This window comes from Lutra lutra, chromosome 15 (assembly GCF_902655055.1).
Source record: "Lutra lutra chromosome 15, mLutLut1.2, whole genome shotgun sequence".
Lineage (NCBI taxonomy): Eukaryota > Metazoa > Chordata > Mammalia > Carnivora > Mustelidae > Lutra > Lutra lutra.
Window position 1 is genome coordinate 68,098,464 of NC_062292.1, and position 15,061 is coordinate 68,113,524.

The 15,061-nt window shown below is 59.9% G+C and overlaps 1 protein-coding gene across 1 annotated transcript; it reads right to left on the reverse strand.

Moving 5' to 3' along the window:
* Positions 1-60: 60 nt before the first annotated feature.
* Positions 61-15,051, reverse strand: PMF1 (polyamine modulated factor 1). The gene is given in 6 exon segments (XM_047704689.1): positions 61-534; positions 1,676-1,871; positions 2,832-2,932; positions 3,474-3,579; positions 14,747-14,839; positions 14,841-15,051. Coding segments are annotated over 6 exon segments (615 nt in total). The 5' UTR covers positions 14,906-15,051; the 3' UTR covers positions 61-480.
* Positions 15,052-15,061: the final 10 nt, after the last annotated feature.

Genomic DNA, 15,061 nt, shown 5'->3' on the forward strand with positions numbered 1-15,061 from the left:
CGGGGGGCCTTGGCCCCGGAGAGACTGGGAGAGGCCCAGGGGAGGAAGCGCCCTCGCAGATTACAGTGTAGGAAGTGGAGGAGGTTTATTTACGGATGTGGGGAGAACATGGCAAGGGCCCTGGGGCTGGCCGGCAAAGGGGCAATCAGGGCGGCCTGAACACAGATGCCCCGGGCCAGGTCCGGGGGCGCTCAGGAATGGGCGGGGCAGGCGGCTGGCCCCGACCTGCAGGACAGAGAGCCTGGGGCCTGATTCCCGGCGTGGGAGCTGCCCGACAGCCCTCCCGTCCAGACACAGGGAAGGGTCTGAGGGGGGGTGTATGTGTGTGTGTGTGTGTGTGTGTGTGTCTGTGTGTGACCCCAAGGGAGCTCCCAAAGCAGAAGGGCTGGTCAGGCCTCATCCTCAGGCTGGTTCTCAGGGGCAGCTGGTCCAGGCCCTTGACCTCGACTGCCCTCTGTTCCTAGTCCGGCGGCCGCCTCCTCACTCGGGCTCCCCCAGCACGCCCAGCAGCTCCTTCTGTTCTCTGTGCAGGGCCTGGCAGCAGCAGGAGGGGACACACAGCACAGAAGAAACCGTAAACCTTCCTCTCCACTCAGCCTGACCCCAGGCCTCTTTCCCCCAACGACACAGAAGGTGTCTCGGCTCAGGTCACAGGCCCAGCAAGGGAGGGGCAGGCAAAGGCCTCTGTGGAAGGTGTCCCCTACTCAGCTAGTGTTTGAGCCAGGCTGGCGGTTGCGGCCACCGAGGCTGGGCCTCCCCAGAGCAGCGCCCAGCCTGAATAAGGGCCCCCGAGTGTCCCCTGACACTAGCAGGGTCGCAGCGGGGACATGGGCTGGGCCATGGACAGCCCTGTAGGTGCCACACGGAGTCGCACACCCAGCTTGCCAGGGCACCCACCTCCCACACGGTGAGGCTCTCTGGCTGCGTTGGGGCTGCTGTGGCTCTGAGCAGGGGCTGTGCGCCCCGTTATGAACACAGAAGCTCTGAACGTCAGGGCTGGCCGGTTTGGAAGTCAGGGTCCAGACAGGAGAGTGAGCCATGGCCTTGTGGGGACAGAGTGGCAGCAGCGGGGAGCACACTGCCTGACGACTCAGCAGGGTGCCCCCAAGAAGGCCCGGGTCAGGATCCTGTGGGTACCTGCTGCCCGGTGCCCCAGAGCCAGGGAGGGGTGCGAGCAAGAGGGAAGCGAGCAGGCCACTGGCCCCGCTCCTGCTGCCAGCTCTCCAAGGCTCGGATATGGGGACCCACTGTCGCAAGGAATGGAACAGGAAGGCCCGCCCCGGAACCCGCAGTGGTTACCAGTAAAGATGGGCTGCACGTCTGGATGACGGAGCGAGCCCAGCAGTGGTGCCCACAGCCCTGGACTGGAGCCGCTTTGAGAGTGAGGGAGGGAGAGAAGGGGAGAGGGAATCCCAAGCAGACTCCCTGCTGACTGCAGAGCCGTGGTGGGGCTCAGTCCCACGACCCCGAGAGCACCGCCTGAGCTGAAACGGGGTCGGACGCTGGACAGACTGTGCCCCCGGGCACCCCCAAATGCACACGCTTCAAAGCTCCTGGGGGGTCTCGTGGAGAACCCCACGGCCACAGGCCACTGAGCCTAACAGGAGGAGCCCGTCCTTCGGGCTGCCACCTGCCATCAGGCCCCACGGCAGGGGACACGACCTGGGACACCCACCTGCCAGGCCTTCTGCCGGGCCCGGGCCCGCTGCTCTAGCTGCTCCAGCTGCCGCCGCCCGGCCAACACAGCCTCCGCCAGCCGCCGGTTCTCCGCCTCCTGCCTGCGCACCCGGCGCTGCAGCGCGTCCCGCTGCTGCAGGAAGTAGGGCACTGCGGCGCTGCGCACGTCTGCCTCGGGGATCCCGCTGGGGCGCCTGGGGGGCGGGGGCGGGGAGAGCGCGGGTGTGGGTGAGCCTCAAGCGGGCCGGGCCCAGCCCCCACTGGTGCGCTCACCCGCCGGCTCTCACGCCCGGGGACCCCTCTCCCCGCTCTCCCAGCCACAGGCGACCCCGCCCACGTCCAACGCTCCAGGGCAGGAGGCCACTGTCCAGCCACAGCCTCTGCCCGTGGGACCCTGCGCCCCCGCTCCTCAGTGAGTGGGGCCGCCCTGAGAGGCCCAGCCGGTGCCGGCCACCTGGGAAGCTACGGCAGGCGGGTCTGGAGGTGAGAGTGCGGGTCCCAAACGCCCCGAGTGAGGACGGGCTGCTTCAGAGGGGCAGGGGGGTGGAAGCCACCAGAGGTTCTTTAAAAAATTCGATTTTCTGGGCACCTGGGTGTCTCAGTGGGTTAAAGCCTCTGCCTTCGGCTCAGGTCATGATCTCAGGGTCCTGGGATCAAGCCCCGCATCGGGCTCTCTGCTCAGCAGGGAGCCTGCTTCCTCCTCTCTCTCTGCCTGCCTCTCTGCCTGCTTGTGATTTCTGTGTGTCAAATAAATAAAATCTTTTAAAAAAAATTCATTTTTAGCTCTAAAACCCAATTCTCTTGTGTGTTAAGGTCATAAAGCATAAAAAATTAGAAGGTTTGAGAAAGGTGTTTCCTGGTTCTGGCCTAAATTCAGGCAGGGGGTGTCGGGGAAGGCAGGAGCTCAGGATCCCCCCATCCTGTGTGGGGCACCCCGAGCCACGGGAAGGTCAGCTTTGGGGGCGCATGGTAGGGGTCCCCTAAATACTGTGAAATGGACAAGTGACTAAAACCCGGCCAGACAGGCACTGCAAATCAGCCAGGTGGGTCCCGAGATGAGCCCCCCGGGGAAGGACGGCCCCCCGTGGGCCGTGAGCCCCCGACAGCACCCGCTGGCTCCAGGGCTCGCCTTCCCCGGGGGCCACGCTTCTCACCAGGCCGGCTCCGTGCGGTCTTTGCCTTCTTCCACAATCCTGTCCAACGCGTCCAAGACCGCCTCCAGGTTCCCCTCCGCTTTGATCTCAGAGATCTCCTCCTGAGGGGCAGGCGGGCCACAGCTCTAAGACGCCGGACAAGCCCACGGGGACCACATGCGCAGGACCGGTAAGATTTTGGCTAATTTCTGTGTCTTCATACCAACATTCCAACTTCTCTCCGTGTGGCTTTAATAATTAAGGACAGAAAGTACCAAACAGACAGCAGAGCCTGCCCAGCCCCTCGGGGTGTCGCCACCCGGGCCCAGCGTGGTGCCGCAGACGCACATGGGCGTGGAGCCCTCTGGAGAGACCACGATTACTTCAACACACGAACACAGCCCTGGCCTCTTTCGCACTCCCCGCAGCAGGCCACTCCACGGTTGCCCACAGTTCCGTGTCGCTCTGCGCCCCGGACACTGGGGACACGGGGAGGACAGGAGCCCGCGGGGCAGCGGGCACACGCCCCAGCCCCGGTCCACGAGAGCAGGGCCACACCGGAGAACTGACAGTGGCCACGGCAGCCCGCAGCCACAGAGGGCAGCGCTGAGCCCTGGGGAACCCCGAGGGCCAGCACCCCCTGCTGGGCTCCTTCCCACTCACCCGGATGGACGCCTGCAGCTGGGCGACAAACTTGTCGTGGATCCGCTGGGTCACGTCAGGCTGCAGCTGGCAGAGACGCTTGTAACAGTCGCTGAATCTCTGGTAGCTGGCGGGAAGGACAAACAGCAGGCAGAGGGTCAAGCGCACGGCCAGCCTGCGCCCGGCCTGGCCACCCCTGCCGCCCTGCCGCAGGGGCCAGCCGGTCAAGTCCACCGCCCCGGGGGAATACTGTGGCTGTCATCCGGCCCCGTTCAGCCGCATCTGATCCCCAGGGCCCTCACCGCCCCACAGCAGAGCCCAACTAAGCTCTGGGGTCTCCCCTTACAAGTGGGTCACCCCTGTCCAGCCACGGTGCCTCAAATCACCGGGAACTAAGACTCCGTGCCGGCCGCCCCCACAGTGTCCAACCCGCTCCCCGGGGGGTGCTGCTGCGGGGGTGGGCTGCAGTCCTTGAGAAGCTCTGGTCACTCCAGTAGGACAGGACAGGACAGGACAGGAAAGGTGGCCTCTGGCAGAGGTTTCCTTCCTCTGTAAAGGAGCCACATGGGAAGGAAGCCCCTTCTGTGGGAGGGGACGACCTGTGCAGGCGGCAGTGGCTCCAGCTCTGGGCCTCCACGGGGAGCTTGGCCTGAGGGCAGAGCTCATGCCCTGAGGAGGCTGAACGCAAGAGGGGAACTGGGGTGTCCGAGGACATCATCACGCGCTGAAAACACCAAACCAGAGCCACCCCACCTTGGGGCTGCTAGTTAGTGGGGTAATGGATTCCTCTTACTGTCATGCCTTTTGTTAAAAAAATTTTTTAAAGATTTTATTTATTTGAGGGAGAGAGAGAGAGCATGAGCCCAGGGTTGGGGGAGCGGCAGGCAGAGGGAGACGGAGATGCGCCCCGAGCAGGGAGCCCGATGCGGGGCTCGATCCCAGGGCGGGATCATGATCTGAACCGAAGGCAGACGCTTAACCGACGGAGCCCCTGGGCGCCCTGTTTGCGCCCTGTAAAAGGAGGTCTGTGTCCCGGCTGTTGGAAGCTGGTCCCTGGATCCATCCTCGTAGCTGGAAGGATCAGAGGGTGCCCAGGACACTCCCCGTGGCTGGCTCTCTTGGACAAAGAAGTTCAAATAAAGCAACGGAGTCTCTTGCCTTTTCCCTCCCCACTCCCTGCTTTCTCGTCGCTCTCTCTCCCTTCTCCCTCCAGCCTGTCCACTATCTGCCAGGGTGCTGGCCACCAACCAGGTACTGGGTGATCTTGGGGGAGGGAGCCACACAGCCTTCCTGGGGTGTCCACGGGAGCACACGTGGACATGGGGATGGCCGCTCGTGGGGGGCACTTTGAAGGCAAAGGCTCTTGGGCTGGTCTTTAAGCTGGGGTGGGGGGAGCTCAGTGACCTGCAGGAGTGTCTGAGCCCGGAGTCCCCAAGCACACAACAGCCCACACTGTGCTCGGCGGGGGATCGGACGCTCCCCAGCTGTGTGGCCAGACCGGGGGGCCGCGGGACACACAGGGTGTTGGATCCCTGGAAGCCCGTGCCTAGCCCCCGCTCGCTTGGGGTTCACTGCTGGTCCCCCTTTCTCATGGCTCCCGGCCTCCCCAGCCAGCTCCTGCCTACACGATGTCTGTGGAGAGGGTGACACCTGTGCGTGCACGGGGGCCTGCGAGGGACACCTGCTAGCCCGCAGGAAACCTGTGAACCTGCTGTTCAACCGCCCCAAACACGAAGTCCTGTCGTCTGCCAGCAAACGATATTAGAAGCAAGGCTACCGCCGCCTCCTGGGCCGGCACCTGCCTGGTGCCCCAGGTGGCTGCGGTCCTCTGTCTGGAAACGCTCCGCATGCGCGGCGTCACTGTCGTCCTGCGACTGCGGCTCGAGCTCGGACACCCTGGAAACTGGCACACGCAGGCGGCCAGACCTTTATTTCTGGAAGGTGGCCGGCAAGCCTCTGCCAGCGGCTCCACGTGAGGGGATGGTCTCTCCGTCGTGACGGTCCCCGCTGGACACCAGCACCTGTGGGGGCTAAACCCTGCCCCCGTGAGCAGGAGCAGGGACAGAGGGCGGCACCCTTCAGCCTCGGCGGGGCCCAGGCGTCTTGTGTTCTGCCAGCCCCACTCGCCACGCAGTCTGTGGCTACACGAGGAATGTGGCGACGCAGGACATCCGGCCAAGCGGGCTGAACTGAAACTGGGTAATTGTGGCTTCAGAAAGACTTGGCTCAGACACCAGAGATCCTGTTCCTCCTCTGGGCCCACTTGCCGGCAGAGGGTCTGAGTGGGCCCCTGTCCTGCGCTCCGGCATCCCGTGGTGCTGGTGGCGAGGATGTGGGGCCCAGGGACCAGGGACAGGCCATCGCCCACCAGTGCTGCTGTGGAGGTCATTGCGTGGCCCGCTGGGCTCCGAGGACTCAGTGACGGCAAAGCCCACACGCGCAGATCCCAGGAACAGTGACCGCCAGCTGCACGGGAGCGGAGGGCGGGCGGCAGGACTGCAGGACGGCGTGGGAGAGACGGGAGGACACGGATCCTGGCTTTGTTGGACACTGCGATGTCACTGCCGCGCCTGCTTGTGTAAGGCTCACGGCACGTCGCTGTGGCGCTCACACGGTGAAAGAAGGAACACGAGACGTGCCGCCAACACCCTCCAGCTCGCGGAGACACAGAAAACCGGGGAGGAACAGCTTCTCCTCGTGGCAGGCGCTCTCGCGGCTGACGCCCCTCACAGAGCGGCGCACGCCACGGTCAGGCCCATGGACACCGCGTGCCCCGGGCGTCCTCACCCTCTAGCTGATGCACGTGCCTTTGTCTGCCCTCCTCTGACCCCCCTATCCCCACCCCACGAGTTCTTGAGAGCAGGGACAGGCTCAGGAACAGTTTAAATGCCCTTATGACTCCTAAAAACATACTTTCAGAGAAAAGCAGGTCAAGTGATGCATTTTGGAAAGCATTCGGGGCCGTCACGCTCCCTACACTGTCACCTCCCTGCATCTCCCGGGTGCCCGGAGCTGTGCTGGAGGCAGCTGCAGCCCAGCGCCCCACCCCCCACCCAGGGCCAGCGGGTGTGCACTGATCGGGCAGAGGAGTCCTCCCTCAGGAGCAGCCCAGGGGGGCCTCTCTGCAAGCCCCCTTCAGCCCCTGCTGGGACAGTGCCCCGGCCTTGGCCTTCCAAGGGCACACGAGGGGCCAACCAGCTGCGTGTGGCCACATGCACTGGTTCTGCGGCTCACCGCCCGTCCGCCTGCCTGGGTTCAAACCCTACCTCTACCGCTCGTCGCATGAGTGACGTGTGACAGCGTCCGCACCTTTCCGAGCCTCGGGTTCTGCTCTGCCGGGCGGGGGAGTAACTGTCCCCACTCACCAAACTCCTGCGAGTCACGTGTGTGACGCACCCAGCACAGGGCCCGGCGCGCAGACGAGCACTGTCAGGAGCACTGATTCCACCGCAGGCCTCACTGCGCCCACAGAAGTACCCAACAGTAAGCTGGCTTCCCGGAGTCCAGAAGCCTCCCAGCAGACGGCAAGAGCTCCCTAACAGCGTCCTGGTGGCAGACGCCCGCTCGAGGCCAGCCCAGCGGCAGGAAGACCCACTGGCCGCACGACAGAGAAAAGGCTAAGTTGTGGCCCCCCCCCAAAAGAGGGCTGTATTTATCACCAAAGTCACTGTCTGAAATGTATTTACTAATTATCAAAACACAAATGACTGTATTAACTGACTTTAATCTAGTTCTTCTCTTATATTCTTTTAAGTTTTCTTTAAAAGATTTTATTTATTTATTTGACAGAGACAGTGACAGAGGGAACAGAAGCAGGGGGAGTGGGAGAGGGAGAAGCAGGCCTCCGTGGAGCAGGGAGCCCGATGCGGGGCTCGATCCCAGGAATCCAGGATCATGACCCGAGCTGAAGGCAGACGCTTAATGACTGAGCCACCCAGGCGCCCCTTTAGTTAGTTTTTAAAGTAACCTCTGTGCCCCATGTAGGGCTGGAACTCAGCACCCTGAGATCTAGAGCGCCCTGCTCTCTAGCCCGCGCTCCACGGGAACTGAGACCCCCGATGGTCTGAACTCAATGAAGGAGCATCTCATTAACTGCACTAAAAACTCAAACTGACTTTACCACACGAGTTTATTTTTTTAAAGATTTTGTTTGAGACAGAGAGTGTGCAGGAGCAGGGGAACGGCAGGTAGAGGGGGACGCAGGCTCCCCGCAGAGCAGAGAGCCCAATGTGGGGCTCAATCCCAGGACCCAAGATCATGACCCGAGCCAAAGGCAGGCCTGGACAGACTGAGCCACCCCAGCGCCCCATATCACGGAGGTTTAACTTTAAAAAATTACCCTCAAAATACCGAAGCCCAGAATCAAGCCCCCACGGTCGGTCAGCGCAGGGCTTTGCAGATGGCTCGGCCACTGCCCACCCCCCCACCCCCGCTGGCCTGCAGCTCTAAGGGAACAGCCCCCCCGCTGAGCGCCCCTCCACCGACCGTCCACCAGAGGGCGCCTCGGCCCCAGCCCAGGGATGGGGCGCTCAGAGCCCGCTACAGAGGCTGGGGGTCTGACACCGCCCACCACCGCGGGCTGCCGCGCTCACCAGCAGGTGCTTGTGGGCGGCTCCTTCCCGCTGCCCTTTCTCGGGGCGGGGCTCAGCGGGCAGCCTCGGGCCTGAGAGGGCGGAGGGAACCAAAACAAGAAATGCTCCTTGAGGACAGCGCGGGTCTGTGATGCATGATGACGACTGTGGCGAAAAGTTAGCTTTTAAAAACTCATCTTCAGGGGCGCCTGGGTGGCTCAGTGGGTTAAGCCGCTGCCTTCGGCTCAGGTCATGATCCCAGGTCCTGGGTTCAAGCCCCGCATCGGGCTCTCTGCTCAGCAGGAGCCTGCTTCCTCCTCTCTCTCTGCCTGCCTCTCTGCCTACTTGTGATCTCTCTCTGTCAAATAAATAAATAAAATCTTAAAAAAAAAAAAAAAAACTCATCTTCAGGGACGCCTGTGGCTGAAGGGACGCCTGGGTGGCTCAGTTGGTTGGACGACTGCCTTCGGCTCAGGTCATGATCTCGGAGTCCCGGGATCGAGTCCCGCATCGGGCTCCCAGCTCCATGGGGAGTCTGCTTCTCCCTCTGACCTTCTCCTCGCTCATGCTCTCTCTCAGTGCCTCTCTCTCAAATAAAGAAAATCTTAAAAAAAAAAAAACAAAACAAAAACAAAAACTCATCTTCATTAGGGGTGCCTGAGTGGCGAGGGGTCGGCCTTCCCACTGGGTCGTGATCTCTAGGTGCCCCGCGTCTTCTTCCCGTCCCTCCGCGCCTCTCCCTGCTCGAGCTCTGGCTCTCTCTCAAGTGAGGACACAGGCCCCTTGCAACCTAAACTTTTACTGCTTGGAAACTTCGGAAACTACCAGAAACTTAATAGTGAGAATCTGAAATTGCAGTACTTTTTCTGAAAAAGACTTCTTCTGATTTGATAAATATTAACAAGAAGATTTTTAAAAATCCCTCAAAGTAACTGTACAGCAGCCCCCTTTACCCACGCGCACGCACGCCAAGACTCTGCCTGAGACCGGACAGCGTCGAACCCCACAGTGCTGCTTCTCCTGTGCGGACCCAGCACCATAAAGCTTAATTTATGAACCAGGTGCTGTAAGAGGTGAACGACACTGTAACAACAACCGTTCTGTAAAACATCCTCATAACAGCAATACTGCAGTAGAGTCGCGTGAATGTGGTCTCTCCACAGCCCTGCGTCTCCAGTATCTGCTGCGGAGAAGGGGAGAGGCCTGGGGGCGGAGGGGCACGGCTTCCCACCGGGAGGGGCTCTGCTGTGCTGCTCCCCGGGCTGGGAACCGGGCAGTGGGGTGCAGGCAGAATACTGACCTGGGCTGGGCCAGGCGCGAGGAGGGGGGACCGAAGGCGCAGAGAACCCCAAACCCGTCCAAACAGCTTTCTGACCCTAGACCTGTTTCCCTTCCCAGCTCCCGATGATGGCACCACCCTGCACCCGACCACTGCAAGATGGGAGTCCTGGTGTCCCTGTCCCTCCTCTCCCGTGTCCTACCCCCCAGTCGCCTCTGTCTGCACCGCCTCAGGATGCTGTGGCCCCTACCAGGCAGTTAGGCACCGGACTCTGGGCGGAGGTGCTTTTCAAGGTCAGACAGATTGTCTTAGACTTCCAAAAAAAATGGAACGGCTTAAAAAAACAAAGCCCAAACTAAACTAGTAATGGTCATTTGTAAAAGACTATAAAATGTAACGTGTCAACGAGTCAACTGCAATGTTATTTTTTTAAGATTTCATTTTTTTAAGGAATGTCTATACTCAACGGACAGGCCTGAACCTACTACCCCAAGACCAAGAGGTGCACGTGCCGGCCACTGAGCCGCCCGGCGCTCCTGCACCCGCAATTGTAATACTAGAGAAAGATCATACTCATGTGGGGTCTGCGTGCTTCCCCCCATAACCTGGCTTTAAAATTTAACATCATAATGTGATCATTTCCCATGAACAGAGATTATTCAAATGGAATTTTATTCTATTTTAAAAGATTTTACTTATTTATTTGAGAGGGAGAGAGAAAGCACAAGGAGGGGGAGGGGCAGAGGGAGAGGGGGAAGCAGGCTCCCCCTGAGCAGAGACCCCGACGCAGGGCTCGATCCCAGGACCCTGAGATAATGACCTGGGCTGAAGGCAGATGCTTAATCCAGAGTCACCCAGGCACCCCCAAAATGGAATTTTATTTTTTATTTTTTATTTTATTTTATTTTTTTTTAAGATTTTATTTACTTGTCAGAGAGAGAGAGGGAGAGCGAGCGAGCACAGGCAGACAGAACGGCAGGCAGAGGCAGAGGGAGAAGCAGGCTCTCTGATGAGCAAGGAGCCCGATGTGGGACTCGATCCCAGGACGCTGGGATCATGACCTGAGCCGAAGGCAGCTGCTTAACCAACTGAGCCACCCAGGTGTCCCTGGAATTTTATTTTTAAAAGATTTTATTTATTTGACAGAGATCACAAATAGGCAGAGAGGCAGGCAGAGAGAGAAGGAAGCAGGCTCCCTGCTGAGCAGAGAGCCCCATGCGGGGCTTGATCCCAGGACCCTGAGATCATTACCCGAGCCAAAGGCAAAGGCCCCAACCCACTGAGCCACCCAGGCGCCCCTGGAATTTTAAATACCAGGAGAGTACTTTCTTAGTCTGAGCTACTATACTTGTGTAACCCCCATTCTTCAAATGTTGGACATTTTAGGTGATTTTCAATTATTTCCCACTGAATATGTTCCTATGATAAATATCTTATTCATTTATTTATTAAATATTTTATTTATTTATTTGACAGAGATCACAAGCAGGCAGAGAGGCAGGCAGAGAGAGAGAGGAAGGGAAGCAGGCTCCCCGGCGAGCAGAGAGCCTGATGTGGGGCTCGATCCCAGGACCTGAGATCATGACCTGAGCCAAAGGCAGAGGCTTAACCCACTGAGCCACCCAGGTGCCCCTAAATGAAAAACATTTCTATATGTAAAATAAATAAATAAATAACAGGCGAAACATTTGAATCAGCAGTTCTCCAAAGAAGACACGGAAGCGGTAAAGAAGCGTGTGGACGGGCTAGACCCGGGAGTCCGGAGGAAAGCGCGGACCTGCGGCACGTGAGACGCCACTGGCCACCAGCAGACAGACCGCCCGTGAGGAGCGCGGCGAGGGTGTGGGCAAACCGAGCCGGTGGAAACACAGAACAGCACAGCTGCGCTGGAGGACAGTCTGGCACTTCCCCAGACGGTGAAACCGGGAGTGACGACGCGAGCCAGCGCGCCACCACGGGCAGGGGCCTCCCCAGCAGAGCGGAGCACACCTGCGCGGCGCGCGCTTCCCCGCACCGTTCCAGACACCCGGTCCCGGGAGAAGAGCCCCGCCGCGTGCCAGTCAGGGCAGCAGCAACGAAATGGGGTGGGAGAGCCACACGACAGAATGCAATCCAGGCATAAAAGGACGGAAATCCTGACACGGCGACAGGGATGAACCCTGAAATCCTTCGTCAGGCGAAGCGCAAGAGACCGGCCGCGTCAGGCCAGGTGCGGCGCACTCCGTGCGGACGGAGAGTCCAGACCAGGCAGGCGCACACAGACAGAGGGAAGACGGTGACCGCGGGGAGCTGGGGGAGAGGAATGGGGAGTGACTGCTAACGAACACAAGGTTTCTTTCTGGGGTGATGAGAATGTTCTGGGACTAGAGAGTGGCGATGGGTGTACAAGTCTGCGAGTGTGCTCTGCGCCATGAAGGTAGATTTCCCGGTATACGAATTAAACAACTTCCTCCCCGGCTGCGTGAAGCCTGGCCGCCATCACGAAGGACGCGGCAACTATCCGGACCAGAAAGTTCATGACCAACCAACTACTTCAGCAGAAACAGATGGTCCCTGACGTCCTTCACCCCGGAAAGGCAACGGTACCTGAGACAGAAATTCGCGAAAAACTAGCCACAATGTATAAGACGACAGCAGATGTCCATCTGCATTTGGATTCAAACTCCAGATCCAGAACGGCTGTGGCAGCGCAACCGGCTTTGGCGTGATTTATGATTCGTGGATAACGCAAAGAAAAAGGAGCCCGAACACTGACGCACAAGACATGGTCTATACGAGAAGAAAAGACAAGAAACGGTGAAAGAATGCCAGGAACAGACTGCAGACGGGGGCTGCGACCGCCAGCGCGGGCGCCGGCGAAGAGAAGCGAGCCCGAGGCTGGGCGAGAGCAGGAGCGGAGCCGCCGCGGCGCCTGCACCTGTGACGGCTCTGCAGACTCCGCGCAAGAGGAGTCAACCAAGACTGTTAGAAAAAAACAAGAATTAAACAACTATGAAAATACAAAAGATAGCAGAATTTGTAGAAACCAGCAGTAGTCATATGAAAATTAACAGGATTTATTTTTAAGACTTTATTTATTTATTTGCCAGAGAGAGAGCACAAGCAAGGGGAACGGCAGGCAGAGGGAGAAGCAGGCTCCCCACTGAGCTGGGAGCCCGATGCGGGGCTCGATCCCAGGACCCTCGGATCATGACCTGAGCTGAAGGCAGACGCTTAACAACTGAGACCTCCAAGCATCCCTGGCTTTTTTTTTTTTAAAGATTTTATTTATTTATTTGACAGAGAGAGATCACAAGTAGACGGAGAGGCAGGCAGAGAGAGAGAGAGAGGGAAGCAGGCTTCTTGCTGAGCAGAGAGCCCGATGTGGGACTCGATCCCAGGACCCTGAGATCATGACCTGAGCCGAAGGCAGCGGCTTAACCCACTGAGCTACCCAGGCGCCCCGCATCCCTGGCTTTTTAAAAACCTCTCAGAAAACTAGAAACACACAGAGACTTTCATAATTTTTTAAAATACATACCCAAAACTGCTTTTATTTTAAAGATTTTATTTACTTGACAGACAGAAATCACAAGTAGGCAGAGAGGCAGACAGAGAGGGGGAGGCAGGCTCCCCACAGAGCAGAGAGCCCGATGCGGGGCTTGATCCCAGGACCCTAGGATCATGACCTGAGCCGAAGGCAGAAACTTTAACCCACTGAGCCACCCAGGCGCCCCATCACTAACTAATTTTTAAAAGAAAACAGAAAACAAGAGAACATTCACAACAGTAACAGAAACTATCAAGTACGAGGTAGTGACCTAGTAAGAATGCGTGAGTTCTTTAAAAGAACGTTAAAACTCTGTGGAACGGGCGCCCGGTGGCTCAGTGGTTAAGCATCTGCCTTGAGCTCCGCTTCTCCCCCTGCTGCTGCTCTCCCTGCTGAGCTCCCTCCTTCTCTTTCAGTCTCCCTCTCTGACAAATAAATAGAATCTTAAGAAAATGAGTCTGAAAAAGAAAACCTGGAGGAAACGAGGAGGCCGGGGGCAGAAAAGGAAAGCCACGTGACTGACAAGAGCGATGAGGGTTATGTCCGAAGCTGCGAGGCAGCGGGGCACGCGAATTACCACACTGTGGACAGCCCCCACGCCTTCAGAGCAGCAGGGGATAGGTGGTGGACACCGGTGCCGTGAGGATGGAGGAGACAGGAACAGCTTTTCTGGAAAGCGATCTGACAAGGCAGAGGCGGGTGTGAACCCCAGAATCCAGGGCCCCTCTCCATTACCTTCCTGCAGAAATGCCAGCGCTCGTGCAAAAGCAAGGACAAGGACAGTCGCCCAGGCAGGAGCTGTGGAGGACGGGCCCAGAGGTGGCCAGGGGTCTGCCACCGGCTGGGTGAGCACCAGATGTCTATCAGGGAATGAAAGGCAGCCGGAGCGGCCCAGCACCACAGGCACGGAGGATACGTGGTGACAGCTTAAAGCAAGCAGTGTTCAGTGAAAACGGCCTCCGCAGCCCGATTATCACTCACGTACTTACAAACAGGCACGAAACATGTTTTACAAGGAGGCAAACACAGCAATGTCCCCTCTTGCACTTGCTAACCCAGATGCCCCCGTCCGGCCGCTCTACTCCTCTACCCGACTCCCTTCTCCTGATGGCACTGGACACCGGCTCCACGAGAGCAGGCGCCCTCCAGCCCGACCGCGGGTCTACCTCCAGCTCCTGGCGCACAGCCGGCGACACTGCGGGCAAGTACTCATACACCTATAACCGGAGGACACCGAGCCCACAGAAAGTGAGGCCTATGGAGAGGGGAGAGGAAGACACGAAGGGGGGGAGGGGCCAAAACCGCAAATACCTAAAACACGGGGGCGGGGGGGACCTCGCCTGGGCAGATCTCGGCGGTGGCTTACGACGGGTCCACAAGAACCATGGGTGCTTTATCAGGTTCCTTCCTACGGAGAACTGCTCCTGCACGAAGGCCACCAGCTGCCCCCCCCTCCGGCAGGCCTGACGACCTCCGGGCCTTTGCACAAGCCGCGTCCGTAGCCTTTTCCCCGTCGCTCCCTCCTCCAGGTTCCGCTCGGCGTCACGTCCTCTGCGGCTCCCTCCCCGCGCTGCCCTCCAGCCCGGCGCCCGCCCACGGTCTCGGCAAGCCCGGCGCCTGTTGCCCGCACGTCTGCCCCCAGGGACGCGCGGCGCCCGGACCTGTGCGCACTACAGCCGCGGGCGCAGGGAGGGCCGGCGCTCCGTGCGGGTCTGAGGCGCGGGGAGCCCCGCCGGCCCGCGCGGGAGGCCAGCCCCGGAGGCCGAACGCCAGCGCCCCGCCCCGCCCCCAACGGCGCGCGCCGCGCGACCACGTGACCACAGGTGGATCCCGGCCAGTCACGACCCGGGCGCGAGGCCACGTGACAGGGCCGCCGCCGCGCCCCCTCCCTGGCCTCTCGCTTCCTGCCCCTTACCTCCCGGCAGCGACCAGCTTCTGGAGGAAAGTTTCCACCAAGGTGTCGAGGAGCTTCACCCTCGGGACGGTGGCGCCGGGGGGGCACGGCTGGACACGACCCTTCAGGCCCCTTTTCCTCGCAGCCGCCGTCTGCGTGGACGCGGCGCGCCGCGGCCATGTTGAACCCCGACCGCCAAATCTAACGGGCTCGCTCGCCCCGCCCCCGGGCCCCCCGATTGGCCGGCCCGGCACCGGGCGCCTCCGGTTGGAAGCGGCGGGTGTCCGTCACCGAGCGCGCGGGGCAGGGGGGGGGGGGGCGCGCTCGGGCGGCGGG